At 42.4% G+C, this 14,144-nt stretch overlaps 1 protein-coding gene across 5 annotated transcripts in view; it reads right to left on the bottom strand.

The window, feature by feature from the left end:
* LOC136290447 (bifunctional heparan sulfate N-deacetylase/N-sulfotransferase 3) overlaps positions 1–10,920 on the bottom strand; it is a 52,471-nt gene extending 41,551 nt beyond the window's left edge. For all 5 annotated transcript variants that reach the window (XR_010721124.1, XR_010721126.1, XR_010721125.1 and 2 more), the window contains exons 1-2: positions 10,861–10,920; positions 3,378–4,504 (exon numbers count right to left, since the gene is read on the bottom strand). Coding sequence is in view for 1 of the 5 variants with exons in the window: in XM_066184859.1 (XP_066040956.1) it covers positions 3,378–4,358 (981 nt within the window). In the remaining 4 variants the exon portion in view is untranslated. The remainder of the gene's footprint in view (positions 1–3,377; positions 4,505–10,860) is intronic.
* Between the last annotated feature and the right edge of the window lie 3,224 nt (positions 10,921–14,144).

Genomic DNA, 14,144 nt, shown 5'->3' with positions numbered 1-14,144 from the left:
AAGTGCATATATTGGGGAAAAAAAGGGAAAGGCAGACAGCCTAGACCACCAGCATGGAACAAACTGTCAACAGGCAAAAAAAAAAAAATCACATTTATTTCCTCCCCTTTTATCATCTCTCCTCCCTTGAAAAATCTCAATGCTTTATAGTAATAAAAATTTCACAAAGAGTAACTGTAACCAAAAAAGATATCAGATTAGTAGCCTGTCAGCCAGGACAATCACGGTCTATTAAGATAAACTTATTCTGTGGATATCTAGATAGATTATTCTCTGTATGTCCATTTAAATGAATTATTTGCACTGCACAGCTCTTAAGTCTTTCTAAAAGAAACAAGGAAAATAAAATATAACATTGTCACAGGCCTAATGCTCCCTCCTGCCTGACAGACAATAGAAGAGAAAAAAAGTTACTGAAAAATGAATGTTGAGTTGATTATTACCAAGCTTATTTTCAAAGTGGGAGGCAATTAGACCATGGAAACATTCTCTTCCATTATTTCTCTTATACCAGAGGAAGATAAAGTACATAAATATGAGGATGGATGGTTATTGTTAACGCACAGTGCCAGCTACTCAGTATCTTACATTGAAGAACTATGTTCTATCAGGCCAGCTGTTACACAGACAGGCAAATCTCTAACAGGAACTTATTCTAAAAATCTGAACCACTGTTTCAAGTTGTTTGGGTCCTTTGGTTTTTTGTTTTGTTTTGTTTTTTTTTAATTGAAGAAGCTGTGGTGAAACTAAAATAAACTTAATCTGCTGTCTAACAAAACAAAGCATTTACAACAGGATTTAGGTTGATAACCTATGTTTGTCAAAGATTTTCAGAAGGGCTCTTTAGTGTTCCTGACACTTTACGGTACTCAAGCTGAAGTACCATCACTTTGCCTCCTCTTTAGAGGCAGGGAAGACACTCATTTTAGAGGGCCTGCTTTTAATTTGACCTCTTCTGAGGTCAGTATATAACATTGATAAAAATTACCACTAAACCTTATAATAGCAATTTTTCTAAGTGCTTAACTCTAATTCACACACTCTAAAGGAGAGGGAAGTTAAGCCTTAATGGGTTAAGCCCCCAAATATTAACTATTCTGGCCACTTTGCAAATCTAATTTAGATATCTAAAGAAGAAATTCCTTTGAAAGCACGATTTTAAAGGCAGTCAGGATCCCTCTCCTTGGAGACTGTCAAAAGGCACCTGGCCATGGCCCAGCTTGAACAGAGGGTTTGGAGCAGATGACCACCGGACTTTTGCTACTGGTTCTGCATTAACCTTGCAGTTTCTAAACTCTGACCTATCCACAGAGCAGTCAGAACCAATCCTAGAGGTCTTCTGGCTCTTGAGAGATTCCTCAAGTTTCAGATTGATTTGCAGTAATAAAATACTGATAGAAACATTCACCTTCCTCTCTTCCAGCTCACAGCCCTAGCAGCTGTGAGTGTATCCAGAAAATATTAACAAGGAGATAGGTCAAACAAAATTAAGTCACAAAAGAGTCTCCTCCTCAATTCTACTCTGCCAGCAGTTAAAATGTGTGCTTAGTGGGAATGAGCTAATCTGGAGTACTGAAATGATACAAAGTCTACATTTAGAACCTCTTTTCACACTCGCAGTGCCCAATTCTCCGTCACAGACACTGCAGCAGAGCTCTGTAGCTCAAAGCTCCTGTTTAATGAGATGTCATTTATCTGCAAATACACTTTACAATAACGTATTTCCAACTACTGCAAATTGATTTTGTTTCATTCCTTCCACACGTCATTGTGCCACAGAGAATAACTCCTTTGATATTAATAGTAATGAAGATGCATTGCATCTGACAGTCTCAACAACACGTTTAATACAATGTTTTAACTGTAAGTAGATGAAGAATCAGAAGGGAACAGTTTTTTCAGATTCCATTGTTTCAGAACAGAGTTCTGTATAAATGAAATTATCCTACTTAAAAGTTATTTCCACTTTGATATTACTTCTATTTAATGTGACAGTTTTATCTTGGGAAGATTACTTTCTGACACACTGCAAATTATTTTCCCCAAACACCATGGTTTATCCTTCTGTATCTGCTGTAATCAAATTTGTCTCAATAGTCTCCTGTTTCTGGTATATAATTCTGGTAATTAGACATCCTAACTAATTTTAAAATGACAGTCCTAAGGTGTCACCTGCAAAGAGAAACAATACAAAACAAGCTCTCTCTGACTGCTGTTGCCCAACACAGTGATGGATTCATTCAGGCTTTATTTCACCCACTTTGTTAGCAGAAAGTGCTGCTTCTGCAGAGCAACACAAGTTCTGCCAGTGATGTTGGTCAGACCTGACTTCTTTCCTGCCACCTGAGTTTGCATTTAGGAGACTCCCCGAGCAGGCACACTCACCTAACTCAAACACTGCCACCATGTTCTCCACAGGAAAACCATTTAGGAAGCCTCACCTTTATTCCTGCTCTCTCCCAAGTGATTTGTCTGCCTAAGGAAGACACCTACTTTACAGGGAGGTAAATCTCATTTATAATTGCATGTACAGAGAACGTTTTGGGAAAGAGCATGTGCTGCAGTTTTAAAGCAAATGAAGAGTTTAACTGCAGGGTCAAAACTTTCGTTTAAGGAAGCACTGCATGCAGAGTTGCCGTAGCTTGACAAATATATTAACACTGAAAGACTTAGCTAAAAATGAAAGAAAAATAACCCACTGCATGCAGTGCTGCCCTTGTCTTTCCTTCTTGTAGCTCCTCATTCCATTAACAAGTTCTAAGAAAACATTTTTCCTGATTTTTAGCACAAACAGGGCAACAATCAGTATGTTACAGGTTTTTAGCTTCTAGACCAAGTTGAGAAAGGTGACCTCCTACTACCTGCTTTGGGACGACACTCCCCACAAAAAGCATGGAAGAAACAGTTACAGGAAGAAATAATGTTAAGATGTTAGCGCTACTGGCCAACAACTACCACCTCACTTGAACAGCACGTGAGTGGAAAAGGACCTTCAGGAATGCAGAACTCTAAACATTAAAATGGAAATTGTCAAGTAATTTAGTGATAGAATGAGCTTCCAAGACCAATATTACCACAAACCCTCCTTGCAAGGAGGTGCCATAAAACAGAGATGAGAGAAGTGAAACGCTGCAAGCAACTCCTGACATCCAAACTGATTTTAAACAGCCAATACCCCAGCCCACTCTTCAAAGTTTATGCCGACATTTACTGTTGCTCACCACATTTACCTCCTGCTTGTAAGACTCTCAACACGTGCATTAAATATGAGCAGCTGCTGGGTGGAGCCCTGAAGTTCCAACTGTGAACAACTCTTCACTTCCAGATAAAAAAAATCACTCCGCTGTAATGACCATTAATTTGTGCACATACTTTACCTGTACATCGTTGGTGTTCATCCTTGTTCCATCCTTGCCAACGAAGATATCATCTATGTCAACCAGAATGTACCTATCCAAGGACAGTGTGAGCTTCTTTCCAGAGAGGAAAGAGATGGCATCTATGAAAATCAGCTTGTGCAGCCAAAAATTCAAGTTATTGCCGAAAAGGACTCGTTGAATCCCATCGTGGAGCCCCAAGTCATGAATTACTGTGGCATAGAGAGCACTTACAGCAGCAGGCGGAGAAAGGTTTTCTGGTGTCTTTACTTTTGCAAATATCACTGGTTGATAAGCTGTGTGATTAATCTGGAAAACGGCCCAGTCATTTCCAAGCAAGGGCCCTTTCTCAAGCTTAGAAGGTTTAGTCAGGTGGAGCAGTGGGGAATGAGGGTTAATGCAACAGTCCTTAATACCCAGATTGCTGTGCACATGGAAAGGAAACCCCTTCAACTGAAAGCTCTGCAAGCTGTTCTCATTGCCTTTGTGAAATCCGATCACACCTACACCATACTCTATACAGTACTTATCTAGGAGGCCTCTGTTCCAAGAGTCCATATTCACGTACTTTAGAATATTTTCATATACTATGAGAGCGTATTTGCCTTTGTTTTTGTCTATAAGCACTGGGAGGTCACCCTTCCCAGATGCAATCTCAATGTGAAACTGAAACCTGCTAGATTCCAGGATGGTTATTATATCTTGGCCTAGCGTTGAGTACTGGCTCTCCACGAACACCAGCACTACCAGGTCTGTCCTCAGGGGATCAATAGGCTTCGTGGTCTTCATCTCCATCAGCTTGTATGGCAACACTTGAGGATCACCACATTCCACTTCTGAAGACGTTTCAGGAAGTTCATTTTCCTGTTTGTAGCCATTATACAAGTAGTAGGCAGAAATAACTATGCTCACCATACAAAAAGTGGCCAGCAAAATTACTGTTCTTTGAAAATGTCTGTGAAGTTTCAGGATAAAACTCATGGTGTTTACTTGCCTTAGATAGCTCTCAACAGCAGCATGAAAAACAAACACAGATTCTCAACAACTTGTTCCAGTCCTCTGAAATATTTATGTCACCATTGCAGCACACACATCTATCTTCCACAGAGATTTACTGAAGGCATAGTCTAGAAGAAAAGAAAATCAGAGGTTTAATTGAGGCATCACCTTATGAAGTATCATCAGCTTAAACTAAGGGGGAGCAAAGAAATCACTGCCAGCCAGAGGTTTGGAGACCAACAGCTCAAAATTTTGCAATAATATACTTTTTCCTGCTCCCACTACTTGCCATGTGCATTTGAAGGTCTCTATATCCCACAGGTTCCCCAGCTCAGGGGATCAAATAAAGTAGGCAGAGGCACTGAAAAGCAAGACATAAACGAAAGAATTTCCTGTGTTTCAGAATTCTTTTTACCTAAAGATAAAAGTTAACTCCAAGTAGACAACTGCTAACAACCAAAATAATGAAGAAAATTTATAACCTTCTTCCTTCTACCCCTAAAAAGCTGGGGGAACATGATTAAACAAATTCTACCTTGTATTAGTTTTTCAAAGAACCAAGAACATGCGCATCTTAACTGCTGTACAAACGTATACTGGTACACTCTATATTATATCTATTATAGGAATGATTTTAAAGCAAAACTTCCTGCACCATTAGAGGAAAACAAAGCATTTTTCTGGACTGTGGAGTTTTGCAAACTGTTAGAAGCACTTCACATTTCTTTGCATTAAAAAAAACACCATAGAATAATCAAGCTCTTAAATTTGAGAAGAGAAAGTAATAAATCAAAAGTTAAACCTAACAGGCAGATCACCTAAGGATAGATTTATGCTCCATCTTGTACTTAAGGAGAGAGCAATTTTTCAAGCCAGCAGTACAACTGCTGTCAAAACTCCCTAGTAAAACTACTGGATGGTGTGACAAGCATAAAATAATGACTGTAAGTCATAAACAAAGGCTCAAAGTAAAATTTGAAAAATATTAAGTGCGTGAAGATGTAGAACATGCCACTGTAACTTCAGTGTACTTTGCAGCCAGGTCCATTTGGAAAGGGGATTAGGAGAAGGTAGGGCATTAACACGGTCCTTTCCTAACTGAGAGCTCAATCCTTCCATTCCTGGTTGGGTTGCTTTTTTTTTTTTTTTTTAATTTTATCCTGCACTGTAAGCAAATTGGTCTTTCACTCCAGATTTTCAAAAGAGCTAAAAAATACGATGTACTTAACTGTACCTATGTAATGCCCACAAATCTAATTAAATCCTGAAGTCAGATCTTCCTAGTGCCACGACGAGCATAAAGTAAAAATAAATGAGAAAAATCAGATGAGGGGAAAAAGAAACTCCAAGGCATTCTATTCATCAAAACTGCAAAATTCAGCATGAAGAGCAAGTGTACATGAGCTGTCTCATTCATAGTTAAGATTCATGGCAAGATTGCTGCTGTCTGGATAGATTCTACTCTGGATAGATTTTTCTCTCCTCACAGATCCCTGTTTATCACCCCCTTCTCTTCTGGGAAGACAAACCCAGCCTTGAACCTTACCTGCAGCTGCACAAAGCTTTTGGGCAGGAGAGCTGCCTTTCACCCAGGCTCACTAACCAGTGTTGGACTGAAATCACATAACCCCAGCTTACCAGCTGAACCCCTGAAGAATGCATAAAGACCAAACAGCAATATGGAAGTACCTTTAGAAGAACTCAACATTCTTAAACATTGAAATGTCCAATCCTTGCCCCACTAGCTTCAAGAATATCAGTCCGGATGGCATAACAGAGATATTTAATATGGTAACAGGTCAGCTGACAAAGAGAAGTTCCATCCTGAATGAGTTAACACTAGAGAGAGGTTTCCAGACAGATGATTTTTCATTACACACACGAAGGGTTCTCTTCATTTTGCATTTCCAATTCAGCTGCCTGAATGCCAAGAAACGTAATTTTAGTGCCTAAAATTAACACTGACTGCATTCTGTAGAAAAGCTGTACATACATCTACTTCTCTTTGATAACCACAGACCTGGCTGGTCTAGGTACAGAAAAAAATGAGAACTGACACTGACCTAAGCTCATAGCAAGGGAGAGCTCATGAGACAGAGCTGTTTGAACTGGGTATTACACAAGGGTTGCAACCCAAGAAACATTGGCAGCAAGGACACGGCTCCTATTGCCATTCCATAGAGAGGAAAATCTGGAACTAGCCCAGAAATCTGTGTTTTCTTCAAGAAAAGTCCTATCATCATATCCTCAGCTCCTAACTGCAGGTACTCCCTGGAGGTACAGAGTGCAGCTGTAAGGAGGAGTGGCTGGAACTGCCAAGACAGATGTGAGGTCCCACTGTGAGGAATGAGGAACTCTCCAAGGCAGCAGGACACAGTCAGATTTGGCACACTCCCTACTGGGGACAGTCAGGAAGTGGGATGGAACAGAGCAAGGCACAAGTTTTAAATGCACGTTCTCTTGTATCAGCTCGAGGCTTACGTGATTTTCACTTGCTTAAGGACCGGTTTGCGTGGCAGGAGTTCAAAAGAACACAGAAAGAAGAAAACAAAGAACTCAAAGAGAACGCGCATTTTACAACATCAACAGTCTTGAAGCCCCGACAAGGTACCGCTGCTTTCCTCGAGGGACAGCAGCATTTCCCCCTGAGCAGTGGTACTTGCTGGATACTCTAGTGCCTGCCAAAATAACTCCCAATGCACCCCCTTGGCAGTGATATTGCTGGGGTGCTCCACACACTGTGGGACCCTTGGGGGTCGTGTCTTTATCACAGCTCTAGACGTGCCTTCAGGGAAGATGGCCCTTGCTCGCTATCACTTCCTACAGTAAAACCAGACAAGAGGTGCAATTCTCAGTGTACCCACAGTGAGTAAGCTGTGAGAAGTGGCATTTCAGAAGAGGATAGTACTTGTGGAGTCTTACTTTCATCACAAAAGAATGCAATACTTGACCGAAGAAAGGAAAACTCACGATAGTTTCAACATCAATAAAAAATACCCTAGTATAAGAAAAAGGCTTAAAGGAAAAAAAAGAAAGAGTCTAGAAAAGTCTTCCCAAAAGTTCAAACTTGTTAGCATCGTTTCGGTGTGAAAACATGAAAAAGACCCACAGATAGCATAAGCAGTCTCAGCTCTTTTTGATTTCTACAGTCATGTGGAGTTCAGTGACACAGGAATATGGTCCCACCTGTACCTCAAAGCACTTGAAAACAGGTGTCAGATATTATAGGAATCCAAAGTTCTGTAAAGCTGATGTTGCAATAAATTTTACCTAGAAAATAATTTGTATGGTACTTTTCCATGGTTTGAAGCTGTAAAATTCTCTTGTTTGTCTTTTTATCTGGAACTTTATTGCTTTAGAAGAACCTGCATTTGATCTTGTATTTTGCATTTTCATGCCACTGTGTTAAAATTCAGACCAGAACCTTTTCCCTCTGCTGCTCGGAGCAGGAGGTATCAAAATGCTCCCTTAAGGTGAAAATTAGCATCTTTGAATATTCAGAATTTGGTTTTTAACTTACAGACTCACTATGGAGAAGATCTTGCTGAGAGAAAGCTGAGTCATGGAAGCAATTTTTGCATTTTGTTATGACCACGGACAGCAAGGCTCAATGTGCCTGTCATCTGCTGCAGAAGTGGTTTCTGCAGCCCAGAACTAGCTCAAGTGAAACTCTTGCTGTTACAGGAAAGAATTACCACCTTAATTACCACAGAAGATCTACCATTCTGAACAGCACTGCTGGGCAGTCCCAATTACAGGCATCTGCAGGCAACCAGCATGAAAAAGATGCCTTTGAACAGAGATCTTCAGTTTGGATTGGTTTGGGCGTTTATCCTTTGCTCTGCTTGTTCTGTTTCAGATGTTTTTAATTCACTAGCAAAGCAGCACTGATGACAGAACAAATACTGTGAGAAACCCCAAAGACCTGAAGCACACTACAAGTGAGTTCCCATCATTTGCAGCTTTCTTTAGTTTGTTGTTTCATTGGTAAGCACAAATGACCAAATTCTTGGCTTCTCTAAATCATTTCACCCTGATAACCCTAAAGCAAACTCTTCCAGGAGACAACACTGGCTGGGAATGCAGCCTACTGAATTCTCCACAGAGGTTCTCAATCCAGTAAAAACAAATGCTCTACTAAGAAACTAGTTACCTGCACAGGCTCATAAAACTGCACAGAATTTAAAAAAAAAAAAAAAATTAAAAAAATTGAATCATGAGTATCAATACAATTTTTAGAATGACAAGAAACTTTATTCTGCTGTGTTATTATCAAGATTAAAGCAATGGGCTCAAGTAAAATATCCATGAATAAGAGAGAAACTGTTCCCAAATCAAATTTATCAAAGCCCAGTAAGAAAACTCTGATTTAGTTTTACCTCAAGCCTGTGCTAGGGTAACTGTTCACTGTGACCCTTGATTAGAAACAGTAAAGCTGGGTCATACTTATAGATAAAATCACACTCTTAAAGGGTAACAAAAATCCTTTTCATCAAGAACTAATAAAACCCTGGATTGAGTAGTCATCAATATTGTTCAGGTATATTACATTTGTCTGGGGACATATTTTTAATAACTTTCTTCTAATACTTCTCCTCACTATATTCTCATTCTGATCCTTACCAACCTGGACACTAACACAGTGCTGGTGGCATGCTGGTGACTTATTACATGAAGGATGAGTTTTAAATGAAGAGCAGGAAAAAAGGAGGCATATTGTTTAGCATATTACTTTAGACATTTAAATCTCCACTGATTAGAATGCTGCTTAACTGCTTTGAACATAGAGGTTTGCTCTGGCCAGTCACTGTGAAATACAACTTCAAAGGAAGTATTCTGAAGTCGTTTTAGCTTTACTAAAATGAAAATCTTTGGATATACAAATGACATGGTAGGAAGCAGCAAAGCACAACTGAACACAACCCAACCTGGGGTGAACAGCAGGGCTCAGATTTTTAAATCAGTAATGAAAATACCAAAGTAGCCTCCAAACACTGAGTACCCCTACTTACAGTATTATTTTACTGACTAAAGTATTCAAGCAGCAACAGCTCAAACGAGTAAATCCCGACTGAGAGTGAGACCTTACAACCGCATATTAAAAAGACATTTTCAACTTGTAAAAATTGAGATGAAAGACATGAGCTGTCAGGGGAAGTCTTTGAGACCCTTCAGTATCACATAACAAACCCAGGAATGTGTGTACATCGAAGGGCTTACATTCACTCACAGCGGTTAGGAAAGAAAAACCAAAGGGAATGGCTTAGGCAGCACAACAATCCTGGTGGATAGAAATTCTTTTTCAAGTCCTTGAGGTAAGCGGTTCTCAGTTTCCACTGTACCTGTGATATCCTTAGCTCCATGGTGCATTGCCTAATGCAGTACTACAGACCCTTACAGGATAGAGATTCATGAATTACAGTTCACCAAGAAAAAATATTTCTAAAGATCAAACATACAGTATTTTAAAATAGCTTAAAAGATGGATTTGAAGACTTCAACAGTACACAGAAGTTTGGTTTAGTCTTCATATTACTACTTTACCTTCATAAAATACTTTCTACAGAAAGATCTTTAAGCTCTTGAATCACACAATTTTTCTGAGATGGACCCTGTTATTTTTCAGCAATTGCAGAAACATCACTATCTAAAGAGCAAATGATTTGCTCAAGGTCCCTGAGATAAATGTCCAGCACACTGTCTGCTCCATGCCCATACCATGCCCCCTCTCTTTTCCCCCACAACTGTCAAGAGTTAATAAGGCAGAGTTCAGCACCATTCCTTCCGAGACACCTGACTGGGCATGCTGACAGCGAGAGAAACCCTATTTCTTTGAAACTTACCATTTTATTAGGAAGAGAAAACCCCACCAGACCAAAACCTGAAGCAATTATCCAGCACATCAGGTAGCGGATTGAATAATATAAAAGTTTTCGGCCATTTCCCGAGGGTTGCACATGACAGCTGAACCGAGCAGCAACACACATCAATTTCTGACGGGATTTGGGGAATCCAAGCAGCTATAACCACCTGAAGTTAGGAATAATTGCCGCACCAGGCTGACTAATTTTGTCCCCCAACAGAGCCATAACCAATTCCCGCGAACACTAGAGGGCAACAGCGTCGCGCAGAACAGCTCCGCGAGGAGAGCGAAAGGGACGAAAGGGAAAAGCCGAGCCACTGAAGGGCTGGTGCGGGGACCGCGCCAGGCAGATGCCGAGTGCGCCGGCAAACAAGAAAAACAAACCCAAAGCCCAACAAACACCAGAGAACAAGCCCGCGAACGCTGCCTCCGCAGCGGGAGCCCCGGTGCCGGGCAGCCGTCCCATCCCGGCGCGCTCCCGGCCCGGGCGGTGCCCGCAGCGGGGCGGGAGCCCGCGGGTGGCTCGGGCACAACTTTGCCGGGTGCACGGGGCCGGCAAAGCGCCGGCGAGCGCCGAGCTGTGCGGCTTCGCCCGCGGGCACCGCCCGCCCCGCTCGTTACCTCCAGGAGCGCTCCGCCGACATGTCCCCGCGCGGTGCCCCGGCTCCCGCTGCCGTCTGCGCCCTCCGCAGAGCCTCCTCCGGGAGAGCCGCCGGCACCCGGCGGGCGCGGAGCCGCCCCGGGCGCGGAGGTGCGGCGGGGCTGCCGCCGGGGGTGCAGCACCGCCCGGCAGCCTCGCCGCGCCCTCCCGGAGGAGGAGCCGCGCTCGCCGGCGAGGGGCGGGCGGGGGCTCCGCCGCGCCGCCTCCCACATCGCCCGCCCTCCTCCGAGGCTCGGCCGGGCCGGGGGTGCGCCGGCCCCGGGCCCTTCAGGCCGCTCCCGCCCTCAGCCACCCGCGGGGCCGCCCCTCACGGCACCTGCGGCGCCCCCCTCCCACACGGGGGCCGCCGCTCCCTCAGGTCTGGGATTTTAAATCCCTGGCTTAAGTAAAGTATGATTTTTTTTTTTTTTCCGCTTCTCCGAAACTAATTTAGGAAGCCCCTGCTGCAGACGCGCGGAGGGGAAGTTTAAGTCACACCCTCACAGCAAACCCCTCGCTGTCGGTGCAGCTTTAGGTATGGCCGATTTCTGAGCCGCTCTCAAGGTAGCGCTCAAGGGTGGAAATTCCGTGAGGTCAATTGCACTTTGTCAAGACAATGTAGGGTTAATATCTTGAGTGAGTGCCAGTTAATGTGTTTGCAGCCTCGCTGCTTTTCTTTATTGAATTTTCTAACCCTATGTTAAACACAGTTAGTCCCACTGTATTTTTCACTGATACCCTGCATCCCTCACTCTGGAGATGGAGCTGCTCCATTACTGCAGGTGAGGGAGTTACGATTGCTGTCTGAACTGCATTAGCTTTCACAAATGGGAAATAAAATTAATAAGTTTTACAAGTGCCCTCTTGATCTAGCTAATTTACCTCACAATTGCACAGTGATTGTTAGCTCACCTAATGGCTGACAGTTCAATACATCGGATTAACTCCATCACTGGCGCTTGTCTGTCCAAACCTTCCTTTCTGTGACTAGCTCAAGGCAAAAACTTAAAGGAGAAAAGCTACAGTCACCTGAACGTTGCTTCTCCAAACATCAGTAGAATTTACAGCTCTTACTTGAGGAATACTGTTGTCTACTTTCTCCTCTATTTCTTGCTTTCATTCTCATGACACACTAAATACCCCAAATTTTACTGTCTCCTAAGCTACAAAACAGTGCAAGGTCCATGAGTTAGAGTAGAAAAAAGAACTCATCACAAGGGCTTACTATGTGTGAGGTTATTAATCCTCAGAACAGAGTCCATCTGCAATCCTGTTGCCCTCTCAGTATTCTACAGAAGGGGATTTTCTCCCAGATTAAGATTCTCGACTGGGCAAATATCCTGATACAGTCTTGTTTTGGGGACTCTATTACAAGGGATTTCTCCTACAACAGGCTAGGAAACACGGGGTGGAAGTCAGCCACAAGTGACTGAAATTCTCGGCTCTGAGTTCAAACTCAGGGTTCCCCTCCTACCCTTCTCTCTGAGCAGCTGTTTTTAGCTTACCACTGGCCAACCTGGACAGAAACGTGCCGGAGATGCTTGTCCTTGGAAGCACTTGGCTGCTCCCAGAGATGTGCCAGACACCTCACAGCTGAGGCTGCAGCACTGCACGTCAGCTGCAGCACCGAGCGCTTCTGGCAGGAATATTAACAGCTTTCATCTTTCTTGGTGCTACTTCTCAGGTTTTTTGCTCTTGAGCTGTCAGTGCAGCGTGAGCTGGGAGTGATGTCTTAGCCGTTCTTTGAGCAATACATCTTAAGACACCGCTGACTGCGCTTCTGGCCAAGATTTCTGCCTGGCACACAGTACTACACAAAAAAATGGGAAAACGAGTTGTAAATCCAGACAAGAAATTAAGGAGGAGGAAAACCTACAGAACTGCAGGCAAAACAGAGACACATGTAGACAACTGCTAGTCTCCACCACGAACTAAGGACTCAGCTTTCTGCCTTTCTTACTGCTGGCCTCTACACAAGAATGCACCCTTTCCAATTCATGTGTTTCTTCCAACTCAAGTCTTCACCTGTACTACTTCCCTCTGCATCATCAGCAATTTAGCTTCCTCAAATGAACTGAATCCCACCTTGTCTCAGGGTCTTACCACTTTCAGGCAATTACTGCAAGAAACAGTTCTAACCATTGCATGACTCTACATCTGCAAATGAGCTCTTGGTCCTGCTGAAACCTGTGCAAAATTTGGTTTTTTTTGGTGTGGTGATCATTACTACAACTCCCAGCACGAATGGCTCGTACAATGGACAGATTGATTATATTGCACATCAGAAAGATCACTGTTTGGAGCTTTGTTACTTGTAATAGCAACATTGTTCCGTTAATAAGGAAATAGTTTATCCAGTCCTGCCATTTCAAAGTTTAGAGACATCTTTTAACCCAACTCTCATTCTTTATTTGTATTATTTTTGTTGGCATTTCCTTGCAGGAAGCCATTAAATTGAGATAGGTGTTTGAAAACAGGGAGCACCAAGGCAACTGCCTGTTATTAGTCATTTCATGATTACTTTTTAAAAACTATTAAAAATGCTACTAGTCAAAAGGCAAACTTACTGTAGATTTATAATGCTCTTTGGATTAATCAGAATCTTGTTAAAATGGGAAAGGTTTTCTTTACTAGTTTCATCTACATATTGAGGAGAAAAATATTTCCTAAAATTTAAGAAATGCTTGTGGTCAAAAACGTAATCAGCTAAGAGGCTGTCTCAGAGAAGAAAAAAACCCCAACATTGTTCAAGTTTACAAATGAGCTACATTTTTCCATTGTTGTTATTACAATACCCTTCACTTGTGAAGTGTGTAATGACTGTTCTGGAGCAAACAATACAGGGAGCCAGCCACGCTTACGGATTTTCCCTATAAAGCCACTAGCCTTCAGATGGAAAACCCATTTATTGTTTCTTTTCAGAACTTTCTATTTAATTTTCAACACCTTAGCCTAAAAATTCCCACTATCTGCATACACTGTAGTAACATCTTTCTACAGTGGAAGGAAGCTGCTAATTACATGCCGTGGGTGCTGACTGCTTGGCAGCAGAAAGGCAGTTTTATCTCCAGGCTTCGAATAAACTATTGTTATAAATATGTTTTGTTCCGTGTTAATCAGGATATGGAGACAATTGTCATCTTTGCACAGTGATCAAATGGGCAGCTCTGGAATTCGAGAAGCTCAGAAATTCATTAGGTGTGTCTGCTGTATGCTGCAAACCCACCCTTTACTGCTCAAGTCACGCCATGTGAAGTGTGAGACA

This window comes from Chamaea fasciata, unplaced genomic scaffold, assembly GCF_029207755.1.
Source record: "Chamaea fasciata isolate MVZ Bird 193981 ecotype frontalis unplaced genomic scaffold, bChaFas1.0.hap1 SCAF_6, whole genome shotgun sequence".
NCBI lineage: Eukaryota > Metazoa > Chordata > Aves > Passeriformes > Sylviidae > Chamaea > Chamaea fasciata.
This window is presented reverse-complemented; position numbering and strand designations above follow the sequence as displayed.